The sequence below is a fragment of the Heptranchias perlo genome, chromosome 5, assembly GCF_035084215.1.
Source record: "Heptranchias perlo isolate sHepPer1 chromosome 5, sHepPer1.hap1, whole genome shotgun sequence".
NCBI lineage: Eukaryota > Metazoa > Chordata > Chondrichthyes > Hexanchiformes > Hexanchidae > Heptranchias > Heptranchias perlo.
Window position 1 is genome coordinate 62791726 of NC_090329.1, and position 26492 is coordinate 62818217.

Consider the following 26492-nt stretch of genomic DNA (forward strand, 5'->3'; position numbering starts at 1 on the left):
CAAAGAAGCATCAGAAAAGCAGAAGGTGTGCGCTGCCATGTAGGGCTGAAGGTGGTTGTAGAGGTAGGATGGGAGAGGCCAAGGATAGACTTATGGAATTGCTGCAAATCAGGATGAGGTAAATTCATCCAGCCCTGCTGGTCTCCTGACCTGCCGCTGACCTCTTCAGGTCTCCTAGCCCTGACTCCCACTGCTCTCTCAACTTGCCACAAATCCCTACATAAATGTGACAAGTTAATCATGTACGTGGATAATGGGGATTTGGTTAATTGAGGATACAATGCACAGTATGGTTATAAACTATACCCCACCATGATTTACTAACCCAAAGCACTCAGAATCTAAGCATACTACAGTGGAGTTTTGATTCCAGCTACCCGAACAAACTCATTTTATTGTAGTAATAGCTCCCAATACTCCTAGAGAGATTTCCTTCAGGCCTAAACCTAAATGAAGGGCATAGCCACTGAAAGAAAAAAAGTAAGTCCTTGATTATCTACAATTTCCACAGCCGCAACCAACAAATTTTTAAATAATGATCAGCAGCTAAGCCAGGAAACTCCTATTTCCAAGGATGTTCATACACAAAAAACACATTTGGATATTTATTTTCGCAACATCCTGGAGTCAAGTAGCAGTTTGACCCCAAGATGTCAGGGAAGCAATTTCTTCTGTGAACATGGCTTTAACTTCAGAAAGTTTTTATTAAGGTGCAGACCTATTAGAAAACTCACAGTAAAATAGTATTGTATGGTTTTTAAAAAAAATGCAGTGTGAAAGCAAGATGCCAGGGAAAACACATGTTTAGTCCAATTCGCAATGTAATCATCTTACTCTGATAAAATGTCAGGAAAACAGATGTTGGTAAAACCTCAGATTTTTCACAACATCAGAATTTATCAATGTGAACAGACTAATTCTGGCACACTGAATCCCTGTGGTCAACAATGCCTGCTCCACCCACCTCCAGCCGCTCCTGTTTGACTTCATCAGCATCATCCTCCTCAAGCAAGCCCAGCAGCTCCCCTGTTTGGTCAATGGAACTGAGGAATTCTTGGTAGAGTTTCTGGCGTTTGTTTATACTGCTGCTGGATTTGTCTATGTGTGGGCGAAAAAAGGGAAGGAAGAAAAGTTACTAATGTAAATTCCTGCACATCTGTAGCACAGATGAGCCTGGGATTTATTTTCACCTGCTATGCAGACTTCAGTAAAGCAAGAATATATTTTTAATGAGTTCCCACCCATCTTTTAAAACAAAGATCAGTAATGAGAGACTACAAGCACAGCAATATTTCCAACTGCCACAGGGAGAAGAATTTAAAGCAACAGCACCATTTTTGTCTTATTTATATCTTTCAACAACAGTTGAAAACCTGTTCTTAAAGTTTAAAACAAAACAAATCATATTTTGGTTATGTTTTATGTTTAAGATGATGAATGGAAGGACTGGGGAATGGAACAATTCTTTCCACTTTTGCCACACAGTGCCAGTATCAGGCGTTCCCAGGTCAGGCTACACGCAGAGCAAAGCTAACATTCATTTGTGGGCATAATATTTTAGAATCAAGTCTATTAAAGTTAAGGGAAGTGTTTTTTTTAAGCTATTGAAAGAAAATATTGGCCTAAAAATTCAATGGTGCTGTGCCCATTTTTCAGGTGCAAAACGGGCACCAAAGCATCTAATATAGCAGGCAGCATGTGTGTGCAAAGTCTGCGCTGGAAGTGCGCTGCCCACTATATTGGTAAAGACAGGAAAAAGGGCACCCTGGGTCCCGTGCCTGAAACAGGCCCCTTATTTGCATATGCAAATAAGGGGCCTAATGCCTGATTGAGGCCCCCATTGCAAAATTGGTCTGTCCTGAACGCAACTAGCACTTGGCCGGCTGTGTTCAGGAAAACAGAGTGTACATGTGACGTAACCAGTGGTCCTTAAAGAGACCGCTGGAGGCCACCACTAAAAAGGTTAATTTGTTAACAAATTGTTTACCTAAATGTGGAGCTGGAATGAGCAGGAGTACTCCTCCCGGCTCCACTGCTGTGCCAAAGTCCATTGGCGGCTCCGGCTTGCCTCCCTCCCGATCACCTCCCACCCTCTCCCGATCACAATGAGAAGAGGATGCAGAAAATTGGGGACTCTGGCAGAAAGAGGAGGCAATGACTCTGAGTGGGGTGAGGAAATGATAAAGTATTAACAATTGGGCAGAAAGAGAGAGGTGATTTAGGAGTCAGAATTACCCAAGGCCAGAAGCTCGGTACATAATTTTAAAAGGGCTAAATTCAATGCAATGAGGGGAAAACTAAAGCATAGAGAGCCAGCTCAGAAATTACAGAATGAGTTGGACAAAATATGTAAGTGAGCAGAATAGAGATTGTTCAACAACATTTCAATAGAAGACAAATGGAACACCTTTAAATGTATAATTCTGAGCATGCATGATAAATATATTCCAAAAACCAACATGTTCAGCCAAAACAAATTAAAAGTGAGATAAAGTCTGCATGTACAAATCTTGCAGGGAACAAGGAGAAGGGTGTTATAATTGGATAGCCATGTGGTGAAAGATGGAATACTAGAGCTTGGTCTTGAGTTGTTTCCAAGCCTTTGTTTATAGAGATTCCCCTTACACACACACCACATCCTAGATAATCTCTCCTATAAAAAGGATACAAGAGAGACCCCAACTGATACCTACTACCTGAATACAACTAACACTCATTGATATAAATCATACCATTAACAAAGGGGTCCACTGGGATGAATACAAGAAATTGCTGAAGCATGCTAAAAAGTTGATTAGAGAGGCAAAGAGAGACTTGAAAAATGCTTAGCAACTGCAGCTAAACATAACATTAAAAAAAAGTATTTCAGTAAGAAGGCAGTCAGAGGTCAGGTAAAAACTATAAAAGATGCAACAAGACTTGAAACTGAGTATAAGTATAAAATAGTAAATATTCTGAATTACCACTTCCAAGGATTCACAGGGAAGACATGAGCAACATGCTCTCTCTGAACAGAGATTTTCCAAGTATAACCATTGATTTCACTATAAATGGGGTGGAAGTCTTAATCTGGCTCAAAACAAATAAATCCACAGGAATAGATGGTATTTATCCCAAAGTGCTGAAAAAGACTAGGGAAGAGATTTGCGAAGCACTAACAATCATTATGAGGGAGCCACTGGGGAGGTACCAGAAGATTGGAAACAGGTTAATGTGGTACCCATATTCAAAGGGAGTGACAAAACAGGCAACTCGAGACCCATTAGTCTCACTTCGATTCCATGAAAAATGGGACCACCAGAGATTCTAATTTACATAAATGACCTGGATTCAGAAATTTAATGCAAAGTGGGCAAATTTGCAGATGATGCCAAACCAGAAGGGGCAGCGGAATCAGGAGACAGCCCAGAAATTACAGAATGAGTTGGACAAGATATGTAAGTGGGCAGAACAATGGGAGATGACATTTAACGCAGACAAATGTAAAGTGCTACAAATTGGAAGAAAAAAATAGACAACTTGTGTACTCCATGCATGGTGTTGAAACAGCTAAGGATGAAGCTGAAAGAGACCTAGGAGTTTTGGCAGACTCAATGCTAAACATGTTCAACCAGTGCACAGCAGTAATCAACAAAGCTAATAGGATGTTGAACTGGGTAATAGAATATAAGTCAGAGGAGGCAATGACCAAACTGTACAGAGCTCTGGTCAGACCACATCTTGAATAATGCATTCACTTTTGTTTACCAAGAAACAAGAGACATATTTAAGTGCTAGAGGCAGGGTAAAAAATGATCACAAGGCTAATTCCCAGTGTCATTGATATTAGTTATAAGAAAAGACTGGAGAAATTTGGGCCTTTTAACCTGAAAAGTCGGCATCTGAGAGGTGATCTTATAGATGTATAGAAGTTTGTTACGGGTATAGAAAAATCGAATCTGGAATACTACTTATAATTAAAGCGAGGGAGTAGAACTAAGGGACGCAGGGTCAAATGACAAATGCGTACTTTTAGGACAGTTATTAGGAAATTCTTCTTCACACAAAGAGTGATCAACATTGGAATAAACTTCAATATACAGTAGTGGAAGGAAAAATCCACTATCAATCACAAGACTAGTGGATTCTACATTGCAGGGGGGGGAAGGGGGGAGGGTTTAGGGTCTCTCTGAATGGATGAAACAGGAGGATGCAAATGGCCTTCCTCATCCGTAATTATCGTGTGGTCTTGTGAGAGGAGATGGCAGAGATTCCGGGTAAAGTGAGGAGGTAGCAGAGAATCAGGCTTTGAGGGGAGGTTATATCTTTTGGGGGAACCTGGAAATAACTGTGTGGGATGGAAAGTGAAGCCATTGCTGGCTGCATTGAAACATATCGGAACAGGACCATATGAGGGCAGTCCCACACAGCTGGACGACAGAGGAGAGATTTTGGGTGAGCACGGTATGTTCGATTGTATCAAATGCTGCAGAGGTGTATAGGACCATAAAATTCACGTCTTTCAGTTTATTACTGCAACAATGTGAATATATAATTATTCATAATGAGAAAGTGAGTACTAATGTAAACTGAACAATTTAGCCTAGAAATTCTGGCAGCACGTTGCTGCCACCAGAGATCTGGTGGGCAAAGCTGCTTGCTGCCCATTTGTCCTCACCATGACTCCCTCTCAAATTCTCAGGACGGAGCCATTTACATATTAGGGGTGGGCACTAGTGCTATCTCTACTGTAGGGATCACCCCACGGACCCAAGGGATGTTGGAGTGGCTCTCTGCCACTCTTTCTGCGTGGTCCACAAGCCAGTACAGCTGAAGATTGGAAATGCTCCAAAATGCTGTCCTAAAGCTTTCTCAATGCCTCTGGGACCAACTACTGTTTGAATACGATAACATGGGGCCCGTGTACAGCCCTGCTCAGCTAATATGGCTGCTTCCAGCAGTTGTACTTATTGCTGGCTATATGGGTGGCTTAAATGGCAGGATTTCCAGGGGAGCTCAGAATCGCCCCAAAAGTGATGTCAGGATGTGGGGGTGGGGGGAGAGGCAGAAGACACACTCACCCCCTCCATCGGAAGATCCTGCGGCAGCGAAGTGGCAGAAACATGTTCTGCTCCAATTTCTTTCCCCTTCACTTCAAGTCTGCCCCGCTATTCATCGGAATTTCTGGACTTCTGTGTCTAGCTAATTTCTAGCTAGCTATTTCAGTTTCTTTTAAAAATGTTTATTTTTCCTAATTCAATGCTTTCTGGGTCTATATTTTATTTATTCTATTTACACATTCTATTGTCTTTGACTTTAAACAATAAATGGATTTCATCCTGATGTTTTTTTTAAGGTATTTGATGATGTTCTGAAGAGTGTTGGCTAGCAGTCAGATACCAATGCTGCTTCATTCCAGCAGAAGCCAGTATCATTTGAGTCTGTGTGTACAGATCCCATCATTCACGTTAGGGAATTCTATAAGAGAGAAAGCAAAATGGACAGCAGTAGGGGGAAAGGAACACCAGGACAGAGAACTAGCACGGGGATAATGAGAGGGAGACAGCTAATGAAAACTAAATGCATGCAACAAAATAATAAGCCAGGAGAAAGAAGGCTCGACAACAGTCCGCAAGAATTAACCATCAGTAAATAGGTAAACGAAGGAGTGCAGTTTGGGGGGGGGGGGGATGTTGAGACACGCACAATAACACTGAAAAATAATTCCAGCAGTGGCACACGAGACTCGTAAACCAATGTGTGCGGTGTAACTGAGAATGATTTCTTTGTAAATTCTTACGGCCCGAGTCTGAAATGTATATTTTCAATTCCGGTTATGATTACCTCAGATTAATATCAGGCACATAAATCGAGGTATATGTAAATACAAAAACAAGTGATGCATATTGAATTAGATAAATATTCCATACCAGTTATATTTTAAAGAACAAGTTCCAGTAGCATCAACATATGGTGAGGTCCACCTGTGGATCCTCTCTCCTTGTAAACTTAATTTCTTCCATTTTTATTTCGTGTTTTCCGTTAACTTTTTAACTTTCTACATTTATCCATTGCTGTCTCATCAGGATTGACTTTCAGTTTCATAAACGCCCACATTTTAGTGCCTTCAGAAATTTGAAGTCAAGCACTAATACTCATGGCTGCATATTGTTTATTTAATTCTGATAAGACCATCTCTTCTTCAAGTACCTGCTTCAATAACATCTTCGTCTTCAACACCCTTAATGATTTTGGACTTGAAATCCCGAAAACTCATATACCTTAGCAATCGCCGTAATTTTCTCTGCAAATAAAGATATATAATAAATGAACAGAAAAGCTGCCTTACGTTAAAGTGCTGCAGTCTCTATCTGTCTCCCTAATTTCCAACATATTAAAAATACATCACAACTGATACGTCCTAAATAGGAAACCTATCACATCAACCCTTACAGAGCATGCTACAAGATTTTATTTAATAACACAAAAATGCTAGTTTTCCAATATTAGGATCTTCTCTATAAACAAACCTCTCGGAGCTTGTTACAAGCACGTTGCAAGCATTAGAATTCAATCATCTCTTCTTGCCGATTCTCTTACTCTTTCATCCCATCTGGTCGCTTGTTTTCCCTGAATCAAGTAGTTCTGGATGAGTTTCCAGATTCTTTTGAAGTTGCAACCCTCACTGAAAAGAGCACAGCTGCTGTAAGATGCAGGCAGCTGCCACCATGCCCATCAGTAATATCACCAGACGAAGTGTGGAAAAAAGGAGACCCTAAATGACAGGTCTCTGTTGGGCAACAAATTTGAAGATTTTTTTCTCAAGGTAGCAAATATATTCCTGACTATGCTTTTTTCCACATAGATATTGGGAAGTATTTTGAAGATAAAATACTCTGCCTACAATTTCCCTCTCCTTTAAGCATGTTTTGCGGCTGGATTAGAAACACATTGGGTTACAACAGAGAGGACTATCAATTCAACTCAACTGCTGTGTTCAAATCCACTCAGCTACAAAAATGTAAAGACTTTTTTTCTCTAATGGCTACCAAGGTTCCCAAATATGATTAGTTTGGAGTCTCAAATCAATATTAATTCACAAAAAATATACATTTTAAAAGACATAAACTGTTATAAGATATCTTAATATTTCCAAAAGCTAAATGCCACAAAAGGCATTCACCAGAGCAATACATTTTAAAGTTTTTAATTTTTCTATTTCTCCTCCACTCTTGAAGGTGCTGATTCCATGGTACTGGTGGCAGTCCTGTATTCCCTCCACCCTCCAAGAGATAATTCATTATGTGTGAGCCTAAATAGTGAGTGATAGGAGGCTATTTGTTTAGGAGGGGAGCATCACAGCTAAGCACAATCCTGGTCTCATCCAATATCCAAACGCATGAACTTTCCATAAGGGGTCACTGCATAACAATGGGGGGAGGGAAGGGTGAGGGTAGGACCACTGGTTTTTTTTAACCCCTCGTTAATCCAGGGTTGCTGATGCCAATTGAAGCTCTTCTGCTGTTGTCCCAGCTGAGGTCACCTAACTCAGTATATAACAGGAATCTGGAACTTTCCTATTCTGGAAGGCTCAGTGCTACTTTGGCCAGTGCTTTTACCTAATAAGCTATTGTGGGGGAAGGGGAGGGGAGGAGCTCAGTAAGAGCACGTTGTCACACAAAGAGTGATTAATACATGGAATGGTGTTCTAGGTGAAATGTGGAGACAAAAACTCACTCAGGAGGCAGTTGGATGCTGCAATGAGGGGACCATGTATTTCGAAGGAAGGATGAATTAGATAGCCTGAATGGCCTCTCTCATCAGTACTTATCTTTGTGAAGAGCACATTTTAAGACACAAAACAATCCCACTAATTTTCAAAATAAACATTTCACATTATTAATACTGATCTGGGTCTACAGTACTTGTAACCTGGTTTGAAGGGATTCATCAGTTAAAATACTTGATGTACCTTGTCCTTCCGCATCAGAAACAGAATATCTTCTGCTGCTATGACTCGAGCTCCTCTAACTTGTGAGATTTCAGCTGCTTGGTGTAACTAAGGGAAACATACAAAAAAATGTTACTTACAGATCATATGCAAAAGATTTTGTGATGAGATAATCTAACTATATTAGTAATAATGTGCAACTAAAACTTAAAGTGAAGGCATAACATAAACCTATATTGCATTCCATGGTAGGATATACAACTCTATGTTCAAATTTTTTTTAAAAAAGTTAACACACCTGAAAATAATTTTATGAAATTTAACCCGACTTGTACAGAAGAGCTACAACTTTCATTCAATGCCCGAGTTGAATAAGAACATTATTAATTCAACTCCCATGCTGGCCAGCATTTGAATTCAGTCTATTCAGTAGTGAAAAAAAAACAACAGTAGCTGTTTCTAATATTCACAGAAAAGGGACATTTTTCCTTTGTGGCCGATGCAGTGGGCACAAGATCCAGTCAATAAATCATAATGTTGGACCTTTGTCCAAGGTCTCACGCAAACAAACACTTTTCAAACTGCTTCTGGTTATTATATTCCCATATAGTATGTTCATTTTCGTTTTGTGGCTGAAATGGTAGACCAGGGTTCTATACCATTTGCACTAAATTTACCCATTGTCCCATCAAAACTGCCACTTATTTAAAATAAACAAATATCCACAAAAACTTTTCAACACAGATGCAGAAAAACATTTTGATGCGAACATGTTGAATATTTTGGCACTCTAGAGCTTAAAATTGATTAATTGTAGAGTTTGGTTTATTTCTTTTTCAAGGAAATATCAAAGCAGATATCACCTTAATATGCTGAACCATTATGTACCATTTTTAGTGTTTTAATAACAAGCTTTATTGACATACATCATTCCTCTGAGCAGAAACAGGTGTCACTCTCTCTCTAACAGGATAATCTATTCAGCACTGTCATTTCAAAGCACAATTTTATATAAGTTAATTGTAAACAATTTTACAACACCAAGTTATAGTCCAACAATTTTATTTTAAAATTCACAAGCTTTCAGAGGCTTCCTCCTTCCTCAGGTGAATGTCAAGAAATCCTCGAACCTCTAATTATATAAGTTAGGGTTTTATTTTCTAAGGCAACTATTTTTACCAATGCAAAACCATTTCCACAGAGGAAGACAGGAAGGGCACTTCCATTTCAAATTTTGTTTTAAGAATAAGATTTTCTTTCATGATGCACTTCAACTTTTTCCTAGACATACTCATGGGCAAATTACCCCATGATTCTGCGAGTTTGTTGCCTGATTTTACTAGCTCAATCTTCTATGAGAACTCAAAATAGCAAACCTAGAATTCAGGGATGGCAATCATCATGGATTCTCTAAGACAGCCTGCACTTGCAATAAACACCTGGGGCTCAATTTTAAACTTAAATTGCGGGAGTGTTGGGGCAGGGGGGCTGTGAAAATTGCAGAAATGCAGAGCGGGTTCTGAAGCCGGCTCCAACCCGCCGACTTCCGAGTTTTCCACAGACGCACCTGTGTGTGCGCGGGCGTCCCGAGTCTGGAAGTCCCGCTGGCAATTGAAGCTGGCTGGAGTTTTTTTATTCGTTCATGAGATGTGGGCGTCGCTGGCGAGGCCGGAATTTATTGCCCATCCCTAATTGCCCCTGAGAAGGTGGTGGTGAGCTGCCTTCTTGAACCGCTGCGGTCCATGTGGTGAAGGTTCTCCCACAGTGCTGTTAGGAAGAAAGTTCCAGGATTTTGACCCAGCGCGATAAAGGAACGGCAATATATTTCCAAGTTGGGATGGTGTGTGACTTGGAGTGGTACATGCAGGTGGTGTTGTTCCCATGTATCTGCTGCTCTTGTCCTTCTGTGTGGTGGAGGTCACGGGTTTGGGAGGTGCTGTCGAAGAAGCCTTGGCGAGTTGCTGCAGTGCATCCTGTGGATGGTACACACTGTAGCCACTGTGCGCCGGTGGTGAAGGGAGTGAATGTTTAGGATGGTGGATGGGGTGCCAATCAAGCTGGCTGCTTTGTCCTGGATGGTGTCGAGTTTCTTGAGTGTTGTTGGAGCTGCACTCATCCAGGCAAGTGGAGAGGTATTCCCTCACACTCCTGACTTGTGCTTTGTAGATGGTGGAAAGGCTTTGGGGAATCAGGAGGTGAGTCACTCGCTGCAGAATACCCAGCCTCTGACCTGCTCTTGTAGCCACAGCATTTATATGGCTGGCCCAGTTAAGTTTCTGGTCAATGGTGACCCCCAGGATGTTGATGGTGGGGGATTCGGCGATGGTAATGCCGTTGAATGTCAAGGGGAGGTGGTTAGACTCTCTCTTGTTGGAGATGGTCATTGCCTGGCACTTGTCTGGTGCGAATGTTACTTGCCACTTATCAGCCCAAGCCCAAGCTGCATGCGGGCTCGGACTGCTTCATTATTTGAGAGGTTGCGAATGGAAATGAACACTGTGCAATCATCAGCGAACATCCCGATTTCTGACCTTATGATGGAGGGAAGGTCATTGATGAAGCAGTTGAAGATGGTTGGGCCTAGGACATTGCCTTGAGGAACTCCTGCAGCAATGCCCTGGGGCTGTGATGATTGGCCTCCAACAACCACTACCATCTTCCTTTGTGCTAGGTATGACTCCAGCCACTGGAGAGTTTTCCCTCTGATTCCCATTGACTTCAATTTTACTCGGGCTCCTTGGTGCCACACTCGATCAAATGCTGCCTTGATGTCAAGGGCAGTCACTCTCACCTCACCTCTGGAATTCAGCTCTTTTGTCCATGTTTGGACCAAGGCTGTAATGAGGTCTGGAGCCGAGTGGTCCTAGCGGAACCCAAAGTGAGCATTGGTGAGCAGGTTATTGGTGAGTAAGTGCCGTTTGATAGCATTGTCGACGACACCTTCCATCACTTTGCTGATGATTGAGAGTAGACTGATGGGGCGGTAATTGGCCGGATTGGATTTGTCCTGCTTTTTGTGGACAGGACATACCTGGGCAATTTTCCACATTGTCGGGTAGATGCCAGTGTAGTAGCTGTACTGGAACAGTTTGGCTAGAGGCGCGGCTAGTTCTGGAGCACAAGCCTTCAGCACTACAGCTGGGATGTTGTTGGGGCCCATAGCCTTTGCTGTATCCAGTGCACTCAGCCGTTTCTTGATATCACGTGGAGTGAATCGAATTGGCTGAAGACTGGCTTCTGTGATGGTGGGGATATCGGGAGGAGGCCGAGATGGATCATCCACTCAGCACTTCTGGCTGAAGATGGTTGCAAACGCTTCAGCCTTGTCTTTTGCACTCACGTGCTGGACTCCGCCATCATTGAGGACGGGGATGTTTGCAGAGCCTCCTCCTCCCGTTAGTTGTTTAATTGTCCACCACCATCCACGACTGGATGTGGCAGGACTGCAGAGCTTTGATCTGATCCATTGGTTGCGATGATAGTTAAGAACCAAATGTACCTTATTGAGGTACTTAAGGCGCTTTACTTGTGATATATTAGGTAGTTAGAACGATTTTTAAACTTACCTGGGTGGCATTCCCACGGCTTCTGATTCACGCCTGGTGAAACCAGACGTGAAGGGCCGGATCAAGCAAAAAGAAACAAAATAAATTAACAAATTTAATAACAAATAACTTTCATTGCACAAAGTTAAAACACAAAATCAACCTACCTTTCCACCCTGCTCCGATGTCTCCCTTTCTGATGTCCCTCTCAGCCCCCGATGTCTCCCTCTCCAATCTCCCCCTCTTCCCCCCCAATATCCCCCCGATGTCCCCCTCTTCACCCCTCCAATGTCCCCCCTCCCCCCTGATCTTCAACTCTCCTCATCCCCCAATCTTCCACTCTTTCCGCCCCCCCCCACCCCGATCTTCCGTTCCAGCGCTGGATGACGTCTCACACTCTTTCTCTCACTCCCCCCTCGCGTCGCAGCTCCTGTCGGCAGCCAGCCTGTCAATCAGGCTAGCTGCTGGGCGTGAAACCCGGAAAGAACTTTAATCACCATCAATTACCTTGCGATCGCGTTGGAAACAGTAAGTTTTCTTAATTCGGGTTCACCACGCGCACCTTCACCACCATCCCCCTCCCCCCACCCTGCTGCCAACTCGCCACCATTTCAAAATTGAGCCCCTAGTATCAGGCTCGTGGCTGTCCAGGAACCATCTGAGCAACTGACTTCATGATAAGTTGTGATTTTTTTTAAAAAAAAGCTTTATTCCCCCAGTATCGTGTAGTGAATAATCATTGTTTTTGCGCTGTTGCTTAGCCCTCTCTTCTCCCCAGTCTCTTTCCCTGGCTTGTGAACTGATTCATCTGGGATTTCTTTGAACCTTCCCTTTTCCATACTCAACTGTTATACTTAGTTTGTTCAATGCTATCAAAGGCAACGCTGATCCAGACTCCCTTGCGGCACTGTACTGTGATTTCCTATTGCACTATAGTATCTGCACAAGGTTTTCTCTGAGCTCTGCCTTCCACAGTGTCAAATGTGTATAGCATCAACACGGGAAAAGACAACTAGAAAGATGGTAGAAACCCAAGTTGAAAAGTTCACAGGGTTGGGACACCAGGTCTAGTTAAGAGGGATGGAGCTGAACCACTTGCTGTAGGAATATTTGAAAGGCTGCAGAAGAGACTTACAAATAATAAATTAATTTATTTTTAAAAATCTAAATATATTTAATTCAGAAGCAAAGTAAGTCAGAAGCCTGGATGGAAATACAGGGATGAAGGGCAGTTCAACACAGAGGTCTGGAACAATAAGTGGAAAGAGGAGAATGTGAGAAAAAGCTTGGGCAGTGAATAGAAAACTGAGAGACAGAAAGCAGGAAAATATGATCAGGAGACATGATAGGACCAGGAGGAAGTAAACAAGGAAGATATTTTGAAAGTAAGAACAAGATTCTTCCATGTCACAGTAGAAGAAAGGTTGGCTAAAAATAACAAAACTAGAATCAATCTGAATGAAAACATTTCAGAGAGAGAAAGTAACAAGGAGAATGAGTAACAAAGAAACTGAGTGAGCTAAATAAATAATTAAACCACATCTAAAACCAAAAGGACAAGAATCAATAATCTGGAGCACGGAAACAAAAGAATGATAAATACATTTTCTGCTTTGCTAAATGGCAAATCGTTTACAACAAATTTAGGAAGATTGATATTTACTGGTTAGATGAATGACTTGGAGTTGGGACCTCTCCTGGCATCCAGTGCCATTCCCAAAATTTTTTAGCTTCTCTTGAAATGGAAGATTAGGTGGAAGTTTGAGTTGAACTGCGCTACAAACTCTTGGGGTCGGATTTTCCTGCAAGCAGCGAACGCACGGCGCCTGCCGTTCGGTAGACTCGCACTTGACCATAGATTTTTCATGGGCTTTCTCATGGCAAGTTCTTCTCATCGGGTCCTCAATCCAGCGCAGTGCCCTCCTCAGGGCATCTGGGACCTGTGTGAACAGGGCAAGCAACTGTGTGTCCCCTTAACCAATCACACTGAATCACATGAATAGGAGGGCAGGGGAATAGGAGGGCAGGGGAATAGGAGGGCAGGGGAATAGGAGGGCAGGGAAATAGGAGGGCAGGGAAATAGGAGGGCAGGGGAATAGGAGGGCAGGGGAATAGGAGGGCAGGGGAATAGGAGGGCAGGGGAATAGGAGGGCAGGGGAATAGGAAGGGACGGAGGGAAAAAGGAGACAGAGGGGGAAGGAGAGCAAAGAGATGGGAAGAGAGCGGAGGGGAGGGGGATGAGGATGGGGAAGGGAGGAGAGGTGAGTGGAGGTAGAGGAGGAGAGGAAAGGGATGGATGGTGAGGGGATGTAAAGGGTAATTGGGAATTAACGGTGGGGAGAGGAGGAGGGGAGGGGGAGAGATGAGGGATAGAGGAGGGGACAGGGATGGATAGGGAATAGAGGGAGGGAAGAGGGATAGAGGGAGGGAAGAGGGATAGAGGGAGGGAAGAGGGATAGAGGGAGGGAAGAGGGATAGAGGAAGGGAGAGGGATTGAAGGATAAGGGAGGGAGATCAGACAAAGGGAGGGGAAAGGGGAAGTTGAGGGTCCAATATGTGTCTCAGTGGAGGGTCTGATTTTGTCTCGGTGGGGTGTGGGCGAGTTTGATTTTCTGGTCAGTGGGGAAGATGGTTGATTTTTGTCTCAGAGCACTTCACTCAACCTATCTGCAAAGATCACAGTGTTCACAAAAAAGGAACAAGAAAGGTACCGCCGTACTTTAAGATTTGGCCGAATATGTAGAATCAAAACTGTGCAACTCTCTTCTGTCCTACTGCTAAAAAAAAAGGTGTGTGTCAATTATTGTAAATTAACAGTTTTACATCCAGAGGTTAAGCAACTTGGAAAGATGAAAAGTTTATTTCCAACCACTGTGTATGCTGAAGCTGTGACAAGCATTTTTAAGTCACCTGTCAATTTGTTGACAGTAACAATAATTTAACCTTTCCTCCTTTTTGAACACTGATATTTCCTTTTCCTCTTCATTCTTTGATGGCAAAAATATCAACTTGTTTCAGGTTCAAGTTTTGAGTAGCAGTACTACTTCTATGTAATATTTTATACACTAGACTATTACAAAACTTTAATGAATATTGCAAAGCATACATACAAATAATAGTGAAGTTGGAACTCATCGATATTGAAAACACAGTCTTTCATGATGGACAATGTGAATTTTACTATTTGCTTTTATATGGTATATGTTACTACAGTTCGGAAAGGGTTAATTATACTCTGGGTAGGGCTGCTAACAAAGGATACTGTCGATTTAAGGTTTCTTTTAAAACACACACAGGTTTTAAATCTGGATGTGTTCCCAGTTTTTCAGGATAGGCAGTTACTGTGTAAGCAAAACAGGGTATTCATAAAGAACGCACAGGAGAATTTTCAATTACACCCCATAGCCATGTAACTACACTAAATACAAGAAATGACGCACAGAAATCACAGGGCCAGGAGTCTGAATCCTGCTCAGATAAGGAACATGGCCAGAATAAACTATGCAATTTGACAGGAACGAATGGTGCATGTAAGCTGACTACTGCAGTAAAGTCAATGACGCGTATGAAAAGTACAAAACTTTAGGACCTAACAAAGGTTGTGATCATTTTGGTTAGTAAAACATTCTAAAATATCCCAGAGTATCTTAATTGATGGTGTCTCACAATTCCTATTACACACTGGAGTAATTGCTGGCCTCTCTCACATTTGTGAACCAACACACGGGTGCAATCCTGCTGGGCTTCGATTTCTAGGAAGTTTCAGATCCATTACTTGAATCTCAGTAATTTTTAAACCCTTGCTTTGTTTGTTAGGGCTCTATGAGATCTAACTTGTATGAGACCTAACTTGTATGAGACCCTGCTTCATTCCAGTTTGAATTGATTGATTGACTCCTACTATATGCTGCATTCATGGTATAAGTACAGCTGTTATCGCAGTCTAATAGTTCCAGGCTACCTCCAACTTGGAGAAATACATAGAAGTTACAACACAGAAAGAGCTATTCATCCCAATCAGTCCGAGTCGCCATTTATCCTCCACGCAAGCAAATAGTTCTAATCACATTTACCCACCCTGTTCCCTTCAATCCGTTTCCTTCATCCATTTATCCAGTCTAATCTTGAATGTTGGCCTAGTTTATGCCTCAACCACTAATCCTGAAAGTGAATTCCACATCCTCACAATTCTCCATGTAAAGATGCATCTCCTGTCCTCTGTTCGAAATCTCTTACATTTAATATTGTACCAATGGCCCCTTGTTCTTGACCCCTCAACTAATGGAAACAGTCTGCTTCTATCTACCCTGTCCAATCCTTTCATAACTTTAAACACTTCTTTCATATCACCCCATTATTCGAATGAAAAAAGACCCAATTATTGAAGTCTTTCTTTATATTTTCTCCAATTAAACATTGGGAAGACCAAAGCCATCGTTTTCGACCTATACCATAAACTCCGTACCCTTGCCAAGCCCCTCCCTGGCCACTGTTTCAGATTGAACTAGACTGTTCTCAACCTCGGCGTCCGACTCAGTGGCAGGTTCGGCTCAATGGTAGCTCTCTCGCCTCCGAGTCAAAGGCTGTGATTTTAAGCCTCACTCCGAGAGTTGAGTGCATAATTCAGGCTCACTTGACAGTGCTGTACTTTTGAATGAGAAGTTAAATCAGGGCCCCATCTGCTCTCTCTGGTAGATATAAAAGATCCCTGGCATTATTCGAAGATGAGCAGGGGAGTTTTCCCAGTGTCCTTGCCAATATTTTCCCTCAACCAACATCACCAAAATATACAGATTATCAGGTCATTTATCTCATTTCTGTTTGTGGGATCTTGCTAGGCACAAATTGGCTCTCACATTTCCCTACATTACAACAGTGACACCACTTCAAAAAATACTTCATTGGCTGTGAAGTGCTTTGGGACATTCTGAAGTTATGAAAGGTGCTGTATAAATGCAAGTTAGTTCTTTCTTTTTTTAAATTCATTCATGGGATGTGGGCATCACTGGCAAGCCAGCATTTATTGCCCATCCCTAATTGCCCTTGAGAAGGTGGTGGTTTTTAAAAAATTCGTTCATGGGATGTGGGCGTCGCTGGCGAGGCCGGCATTTATTGCCCATCCCTAATTGCCCTTGAGAAGGTGGTGGTGAGCCGCCTTCTTGAACCACTGCAGTCCGTGTGGTGACAGTTCTCCCACTGTGCTGTTAGGAAGGGAGTTCCAGGATTTTGACCCAGCGACAATGAAGGAACGGCGATATATTTCCAAGTTGGGATGGTGCGTGACTTGGAGAGGAACGTGCAGGTGGTGGTGTTCCCATGTACCTGCTGCCCTTGTCCTTCTAGGTGGTAGAGGTCGGGGGTTTGGGAGATGGTGTTGAAGAAGCCTTGAGGAGTTGTTGCATTGTATCCTATAGATGATTCACACTGCAGCCATGGTGCGCCGGTGGTGAAGGGAATGTTTAGGGTGGTGGATAGGGTGCCAATCAAGCGGGCTGCTTTGTCCTGGATGGTGTTACATGACCCCGAGCTGAGTTTCCAACCCCACATCCTCTCCATCACAAAGACCGCCTACTTCCACCTCTGTAACATCACCGGTCTCCACTTCAACCCATCTGCTGTAAAAACCTTATCCGCGCATTTATTTGCTCCGTTATTCTATTGTTCTTCTGGCCTCCCTCCTATCATCTACTGTCCATAAACTTCATCTCATCTAAAACTTGGCTGCCGGTATCCTCTCCCCTACCAAGTCCCACTAACCCATCATTTCTGCTTGCTGACATATATTGGCTCTCAATCCCCCAACAACCCAAATTTAAAATTCTCATTCTTGTGTTCAAATTCGTTCATGGCTTCACCTCTCTCCGTCTCGGTAACCTTCTCCGGTCCTACAACTCTCTGACAACTTTTACATTCCTCCAACTCTGGCCCCTTGTGCATCCCAAAATCCCTTCGCCCCACCATGGTGGCTGTGTCTTCCTCCGTCTAGGACCGAACTTCTGGAATTCCCTCCCTACACCTCACCACCTCTCCTTCAACTACAAGACCCTCCTTAAAACCCACCTCTTCAACCATCTCCTATTATCTCCTTCTTTAGCTTGGTGTTGATTTTTGTCTGATTTTGCTACTTTAAAGGCTCTATATACTGCAAATTGTTGTTGTTGTATTTGGATTTCCTTATACAGGCACCATCCTAGTGAATCTGCGATGTATTGTCTCTAAAGCATCAATATTCTCCCTATAGTGTGGGGCCCAATACTGCACATCGTACTCTATCTCTTTCTAAGAGATTATATCGGCTCATTACTACTTCCTGGCTGTTATATTCTATACCTTTTGTGATAAAATCAACCTGAAGTGCTGTCTTTAATGTCCTGCAAACCCCAAAATCCCTCCACTCTTCCACAGAACCAACCTTACTTCCATTCAGAGTATAACTACTCTGGAAATTCAGGCGTATACTGTGCAGAATTTTCCAACCAGGGATCAATGTTGGGACCATTATTGTTTCTAATTTACATCCTTGATTTTGACTCAGAAACCTAATGCAAATTGGTCAAATTTGCAGATGCCACCAAATTAGGAGGGGTCAGTGGAATTGGAGGAGGCAGCTCAGAAATTGCAAAATGAGTTGGACAAAAGATGCAAGTGGGTAGAACAGTGGCAGACACATGTAAAATGCTACACATTGGAAGGAAAATGAATAGCCAAGGATGAAGTTTAAAAAGATCTAGGAGTCTTACAAGACTTGAAGCATAAAATGACCAACCAATGCAGAGCAGCAATCAATAAAGCCAATAAAATGTTGATCCATGAAGTCAAATCAATAGAATACAATTCAGAGGAAGTCATGGTCAGACTCTGAAATGGTCTGGTCAGATCACACCTTGAGCATTATTTCCAGTTCTTGTCTAACCAGCACTCTGTGTAACTTTAGTATTTCCTTGCTTTTATATTCTATACTACTTGTGAAAAAGCCCAGCATCCCATTAACCTTTTTGTTAATAACATAGGCACTTGGATCCCTAAATCTCTTTCTTCACCCACCTGTGCATCCCCATTTAGACTATTCCCATCTGTCCATCGTACATCCCAAGTTTGCTGCCTCACACTTTGTCACATTAAATAACGCCTGCCACATTTCTGCCCATTCACTTAATCTAGACCCTTTTGCAATTCTCTGTTCTCTTCTTCACAATGCCGTCTAGTTTAATACCATTTGCAAACTTGGAGATACTTTTGTCTATCCTCAAATTCAGAACATTATATACAAGAGTGTAAAGATAGGATCCAAGCACTAATCCCTGGTAATGGTGCACCATTTGTCACTTCCTGCCAATACAAGAATGTCCCTTTTATTCCTACTCTCTGCCGTCTACCTCCGAACTAATTTCCTATCCATAGCTATCCATTGATCTTCTTCCACCACCTCAATGACTATCAAATCCAGAACTTGGCTTGTCAAAATGTTCGGGTCCTCAAGATTTTCACAAAATCTTGTCAGAGATCATGATACTGCTGTACTGAGCTTATGGCACGACATATTTTCAGTAAAATATGAAATTATATTCCCGAGTAGAGAAGCAAAAAATTACATCAATTGAACAGGTTGGATTTTTGAATCACATATACAAGTAAAGAAGAAGAAAAAAAGCTACAGCACTATGAGGTTTTGGGCTTGTTTAATCTGTATCTCAAGTTTTGGCCAGTTTGAAAATCAGCTTCACAAGTCATCCGGTAAAGTCTTACCTGCCAGATTCAAAGAACCAAGACTCTCATCTCTGCTAACAAATTTTTAAACTGTCTCTGTGAAATAAAGGGGAATTCATTTTACTTGTGGTCAATAATAACTGCACAAGAAAAGAAAGAACCTGCATTTATATGGTACTTTTAATGTCCTCCGAATGTTCCAAAGTGCTTCACAGCCAATTATTTTTTTTCTTTTAGTGTTATGTAAGCGATCACTGTTGCAAATTTCCTCATAGCAAAGCCTCACAAATAGTAAATGAGATAAGTGACCAGTTAATCTGTTTTTGGAGGCGTTGGTTGAGCAACGAATGCTGGCCAGAACACTGGGGTAATTTCCTGCTATTCGTTAAAGAATATCACAGGATCTTTTATGTTCACCTGAATAGGCAGATGGGCCCTTTGGCTAACGTCTCACCTGAAAGATGGGGCCTCCAACATTTGAACACTCCCTCAGTATTGCACTGAGATGTCACCAAGATTAAGTACCTAAGTCCTGGAGTGGGGCTTGGACCTATGACTTTCTGACATAGAGACAAGAGTGCTACCATTGAACTGAGCTGACACAGGAAAATGTTGTAGGAGGACCACTAACGATAAGATCTATATTGGGGAACAAGGGACCAGAAGTGCAAATTGGTACAGTGACATTTTTGCTGTAAAAAACATGTAATCATGAAGATTTAATGTTCCATTTGATCTGCCGAAAATATACTATTTACACTGAGAGAAAGTACAAACATGAGTTTAAGAGCCTAAGTTTAAGAAATTGGGAGGCATCCTGTCATTGAGCAAGATGCGTCCACTCCATCACTGACTGTCAAAGTTCATAGAGAAGTCTAGAAGAGTGTCCAGCTTTGGGGTGGGGGTGGGTGAACACAGGGTCCGCCCACCGCACCCACCCACCCCGCACTTTCCCCAGAAACATTTCTAAGATGCCCCAGTGGCTGTCTTTGTATCGGGGCTACATCTATATATATTTTTAAAACCTTGTCCCTGTTCAGGTGGATCTCACTTCCATCCATTGTTGTCATGGTATGCCTGTCGAACAAATGCTGGCTCCCTTTGGGGGCGGTGGATGTAGGAACTCCCGATGTATGGGATCCCAATCACCAGTCCCACTCCCCCGCAAGTCTTTGTTTAGGGCAGATAAAGGTTGCACCCCCAACAAAACACCCTGGAACCCCAACGTAGGGTACAAATCCGGCGTATCCTTGTTCCGCCTAATTACTAGCTGAAGTTAAAGCAGGAGTGCGCTGAAGGGGCTGTGGACTTTGTTTCTATGTGTCCAAGATAACTACAGTGTACTTAAGTTATTTGTAGTATCTGAAATTAGATTATGCTTGATATTTAATTTTTTTCAAAACTTATGGCTAATTGTCAGTTGTGTTCATAAGAATAATTTAATAATTAGGTGGTAAACATTTTTAAGATTGTACTATTTAAAAGTATTGGGCATAATGTAAACTACTTTTTCATATGTTTCAAAGCACATGCAAATCAGCAGGTGATGTTTATATTTTACCACAGTTTCCTTTCCTGTGGTTTCCGACATGGCTCAAAATCAAAAGTAGATTATAAAGCAATTCAGGACATGATTTGAATCAGCCTGTGACTGTGCGAATGTTTCAATTTTAGCTTGCAGCATGTTGAATTTTAATTTGAATATATGCTTCCTTCAAATAATGTGCCAGATACTTTGTAAACTCCAACCCAAACAGATATTGGATCTTGCGCATTTTACTTAAGATAAGTCTACCAAAACTATTTTCTTTGGACATAGGGAGGGAAATCTTGTAAGGATAGATATTTAAAAATGAACAAATTTTAATCCAAGATTTTAACACCCAAGCTTACTGACACCTAATCGCTACCTCTTCTTCTCTCCTGCTCTTTTGGTGGGGATCTGCACTGTGGGCCTTGGCCTTTAACATAGGTTTCTCAATTTTAAATAAATGGTTTCTACAAAACATGCTGCTGGACATGTGAAACACCTGTATGAAACCGCATTTATGGTTACAATCACCACTGCAGGTCAAGGGGATGCAGTGCAATTCTATTAAATGGGCTGATCATTTAACAGTTTTTTAAAATCAGTACATATGACGAGATTTCCTACAGTATTACTTGAAGTTCCAGTGTCAAGGAATGGGCATGGGAAAGGAAGTTTTGGGACCAGGATATGGGAAAATTGCGAATGGCATTGCAGGATTTGGGTGTACGAGTAGAGGGGTCCTGATGCTTAGCAGCACTGGGAAGTGAGTACCAGGGTATGGTAGGAATGGGTGAAAGTCACAGGGTGTGGGACCAGTGGTTAGGGGGTGGGGGAGATCTAGGGGAAGTAAGAGAGGGGTCTTGTGGTTTGGAGAACTGGAAAGGGATGCTGGAGCGTTCAAGCCATGGTCAGTTTTGGAATATTGGGGTGGCACTCGGATATTTGACCAGTGAGGGAGGGGTGTCTCGTGATTTTTTTGTGGTAACGTAGTCGTGGGATTATAAAGCTTTTGGGAGATGGTACCGAGTTTGAAAGTATAGGGGAGGAGGTCCGTGGGTTAACAAGTGGCAATCATGGGATGTAGGTTAAATTGGAGGGCACTATGACTGGGTGGCACTTGGTAGACTAAGACCTGACAGTGTTAAGGAGGTAAGAGTCTAGCAAGATTGAAGGGAGAGAAGCCAAGCAGAATGTGGCCTGATGTCGCTATGTCCTTTTTGGGGCTATTAGGTGTCCTTCCCTTAGTTTTACATACCAAATTGGGTTGGCTGGTCTTCAGGCTGCATACAATCAACAAATTGTATAATAATGCATTTCTCACTTTTAACTACCTAAAAAAGAACAATCAGCAGAAGATCAGAGTTGTCACGTGGAATATCTTAACGACCCAAATGGGCTAAGATGAGTGCAGGGAGTGGGAAAGAAGGAAGCTAGAGAAGGGAGAAGCAACAGTCAGGGTTGCAAACAGCTGGGATGGGGAAGGCATCTGCACTTGGGGAGGTAGGCAAGAGAAGAGGTGGCAGGGAAAAGGATAAAGGTCAGAGGCAGAATCATGCAGAAGTCCCAATTCTACCTGTTCTAAGATGGATGGCACTGTGGAGAACAGCTTTATAGTGCTTCTTATTTTGGAGGTCTTAGAGTTAAGTATATAGCGATTCATTAAGTGTAATAAAATTAGCACAGCGGAAATAGTGTGATTAAAAAGTATTAAACTTACTGGATGTGCATTCGATTTTCAAGACTTTGGCATATCTCCAAGATAAACCGGGTTCCAGCTTCTGCTAAGAGAACATTGGAGGCCTGTTTGGGGCAGAGACTCCGCCCACACGAAATATGCTCCCTTACATCAGAGGGGGCATGGCCAGGGAGGGAACTCCTAGGTCAGGAGTTTCCTCGATCGTGGTCTGGGGTCCAGTACACAGGTGGAAGCAATATCTGCCCGTAAAGTTTTGGCACATTTTCAGCATACATAAGAAATAGGAGCAGGAGTAGGCCATTCAGCCCCTTGAACCTGCTCTGCCATTCAATAAGATCATGGCTGATCTTCTACCTCAACTCCGCTTTCCCACCCTATCGCCATATCCTTTGATTCCCACAGGGCTCAATTTTGAAATGGTGGCAGGTTGGCAGCGGGGGGGGTGAAGGTGTGCGTGGCAAACGCGCATAAACAAAATTTACCGTTTCCGACGTGATTGCATTGTGATTAATGATGATTAACAAGCTCGCCGGGTTTCGCACCCAGCAGCCAGCCTGATTGACAGGGAGTGGGAAAGAAGGAAGCTAGAGAAGGGAGAAGCAACAGTCAGGGTTGCTTCTCCCGAGGGGGAGGGAGGAGAGAGAGAGCGAGCGAGACGTCATCCGCCACAGAAGATCGGGAGGGGGGGGGGGGGGGGGGGGGGGGAGAGTGGAAGATCGGGGTGCAGAGGGGAAGATCGGGGGATGAAGACGGGGACATGGGGGGGGTGAAGAGGGGTAGATCGGGGGGGGGGGAGTGAAGAGGGGAATATCAGAGAGGGAGACATTGTGGGGGGGGGGGGGGTTGAAGAGGGGGAGATTGGAGACATCAGACATCGGAGCAGGGTGGAAAGGTAGGTTGATTTTGTGTTTTAACGTCATGCAATGGTTTTTGATGTACTTTATTTTGTTTCTTTTTGCCTGATCCGGCCCTTCACGCCTGGTTTCACCAGGCATGAATCAGAAGCGGTGGGTAAGCTGCCCAGGTTAAGTTAAAAATCGTTCTATGTAATCTGTCACAAGTAAAGTGCCTTAAGTACCTCAATGAGGTACATTTGGCTCTTTAACTATCAGCCGGCGGAACTTCCGGATTCGGGATGCCCGCGCGCACACAGGTGCGTCCGTGGGGAACTCAAAAGTCGGCGGGTTGGAGCCAGCTTCTGAACCCAAACAGGATTTCCCTGATTTTCGGAGCCCCCCACCCCCACAATTTCCATGTAAAATTGAGTCCTCAGTGCCCAAATATCCATCAATCTCAGTTTTGAATATACTCAACGACTGAGCATCCACAGCCCTCTGGGGTAGAGAATTCCAAAGATTCACAATCCTCTGAATGAAGAAATATTTCCTCATCTCGGTCCTAAATGGCCAACCCCTTATCTTGAGACTATGACCCCTAGGTCTAGACTCTCAGCATCAACCTGACAAGCCCTCTAAGAATCTTATACGTTTCAATGAGATCGCTCTCATTCTTCTAAACTCCAGAGAATATGCTGAACAAACAATTCGCTGAACTAACAACATTTGCAATCAGTTGAGTTTCCATTTCAGTAAATAGTGTGAATGCAGAAAGATGACTTTCTATGTAGAACTCTGTACTGCAAGAGCCATCAAAAATCAAAGGAAAATCTAGCAATTTATAACATGCTGATTCATAATACTGGGACTGTTTAATTTGAAATACATTCTGAAAACTTAAGTGACACTGATACAATTTTAACGCAGTTGAATTTTGTAGCTTCGTCTGTATAGCTGTTTATACAATTTATAGGACAATTAAAATTGCTGGAGAATTTGCGTAGGGCAACAGTTGCAATCTTGCTTTTAGTAAACAATGCCCTGATATGTGACTTGAGTTAGCCTTTCATTTGATAACCTCAGTCATTGTAGTGTTGTCACTGCTCAAACCTAACTAGGAGTGAAAGACTGTATGAAGAATATCATCCTCACACCCAATGCTGTGAAATGTAGAGCTAGGGAGGCTAACAAGCAAAGCATTTGAGAAACTGATACTGAAGATAATAAAGGTGCCAATAAGGATTTACAGGTGATTTAAGTGGCAATGTTCTGGAGGTGGAATGAAGGTGATCTTGGGGTTTAAAGTTCAGCTCAAGGTCGAATAAAATGGTGAGGTTGCCATCACCAAGTTCAGCCAAACAAACAGACAGCCGGGGAGGTTGATGGATTAATAACCAAATGCACATGGCTACTAGCAAAAGCTAAACTAAATGGCTTCAGTCCTGTTGACATTGAGCAGTAGGAAATTTTGGCTGTTGCAGGAAATTATGTTGGACAAGCAGTTGGATAATACAATAGGCCCAGAGTCAATGATGATGGCAGAGAGGTTGCATTGTTGTTGTTAATGTACATGAGTAAGCTGGTCCCATGCTTGAAGATTGGGGAATGTGATGTGTTTGATGAATTGGAGCCAGAAGTGATGCCTATACCCTTGTTTCAGAATACCGTGAGCTAGATGACGTGCCTGCTGACGTGTGAGTCACTAAGAGTCTGTTTGTCAAAGATGAAACTGAAGCCCTTAGACCAAGTTAATGAGATAGTTCACAGCCCAGTTTCTCCAGTGATCTTGGATCAGTTTGGTCAAGACCTATTGCAATTCTCTTCTAATCCACTTGATGAACATCTCTTTCTTTTTAATTGATTGCTACTTGGATTGGGAATCTTTTCATGTGGCATGTAGTCTGTATAGTTGTTTATACGATTTATAGGATAAATGAGTCAAACAAAGCTTATCTTCAAGAATAATATTCTAGCACTTCAGTCTTTGTTACTATGTCCATCTTCAGAAGTTCAAAAAGCTTCAGACTCCTCAAAGATATGCCCAGTGGGAAGGCAACATACTCAGATGAGGTTCACCAGTATTTGGAAAAACTACACCACCGGTTACGTAGAATAAGGAGCATGGTGTGGAAATGGACGGAAGATAAACTTTGATTTGAGCAGAAGACTCAAGTTATAACTAGGGTGGCCACAGACCACAAGCCTCAGCATTGCATTTTTCTCTCTACCAGTTACCACCTGCCTACCATTTGTCTTTCTTCTAATCAGGTCTTCCCATATATATGTGTTCCCATTAATCTGTACATATCTCCAGCTAAAGATACTAACAGATCTTGAAGGTGTTCTGATTTAGAATTTATCACCAGTGATGTAACAGCATTGAGCAATCCTTTCCAAACCTCCAAATTTAAATAGAACAAGCCAAAGTAAAAAAAGACATAAACGTAAATAGTAATAGTAATAAATAGTAAACTAATTTGGCAGGGGGATGGGCACCAGAATGAAACATTAGAAAGGAGAACCAAGGTGCACAGAGGACTGGGAGAGACAAACAGCACTAGAGTAAAGAATAGTTCAGATATAGGAGGGATCAAATAGGGGGCAAATGCGAGCCAGTCTAAGATGAGTTTGGGGTGCATGTGCATAAATGCATGTAGCCTGGTTAATAAGGTTGGTGAGCTGCAGGCACAAGTCGCCACATGGGACTATGATATAGTGGCAATAACAGAGACGTGGCTCAAAGACGGGGAGGATTGGGTCCTTATTATCCTGGCTACAAGGTATTCAGGAAAGATTGGTGGGGGGGGGTGGGGGGTTTGGTGGCAGCATTGATCAAAGAAACTATTATAGCACTGGAAAGAGATGATGTAGTTGAGGGATGACGTAGTTGAGGGATGAAAGACAGAATTTATTTGGTTAGAATTAATGGACTATTATGGGGCTATTATGCTACTGGGTATATACTATAGGCCACGTTTTGGTGGGATGGAGATAGAGGAGAACATTTGTAGGCAAATTACAGAAAGATGCAAGAACTATAAATTAGTGCTAATGGGGGACTTCAATTATCCCATTATGGGATAGTAGCAGTGTAAGGGGCAAAAAGGGGGAGGAATTCCTGAAATGTATGCAAGAGAACTTTCTTGTCTTAACAAGGAAGGATGCAGTGCTGGATCTAGTTCTAGAGAATGAAGTGGAGCAAGTGGAGTATGATTCAGTGGGGGAGCATTTGGGGCAGTGATCATAA

General features: G+C 42.6%; 1 protein-coding gene across 2 annotated transcripts in view; it reads right to left on the bottom strand.

Annotated features, from left to right (window-relative positions):
* The window catches only part of supt3h (SPT3 homolog, SAGA and STAGA complex component), a 424528-nt gene that overhangs the window by 93227 nt on the left and 304809 nt on the right, over positions 1 to 26492 (bottom strand). For both annotated transcript variants that reach the window (XM_067984482.1, XM_067984481.1), the window contains exons 4-6: positions 7952 to 8038; positions 6190 to 6283; positions 965 to 1098 (exon numbers count right to left, since the gene is read on the bottom strand). In XM_067984482.1, the coding sequence (XP_067840583.1) occupies positions 965 to 1098; positions 6190 to 6283; positions 7952 to 8038 (315 nt within the window). The remainder of the gene's footprint in view (positions 1 to 964; positions 1099 to 6189; positions 6284 to 7951; positions 8039 to 26492) is intronic.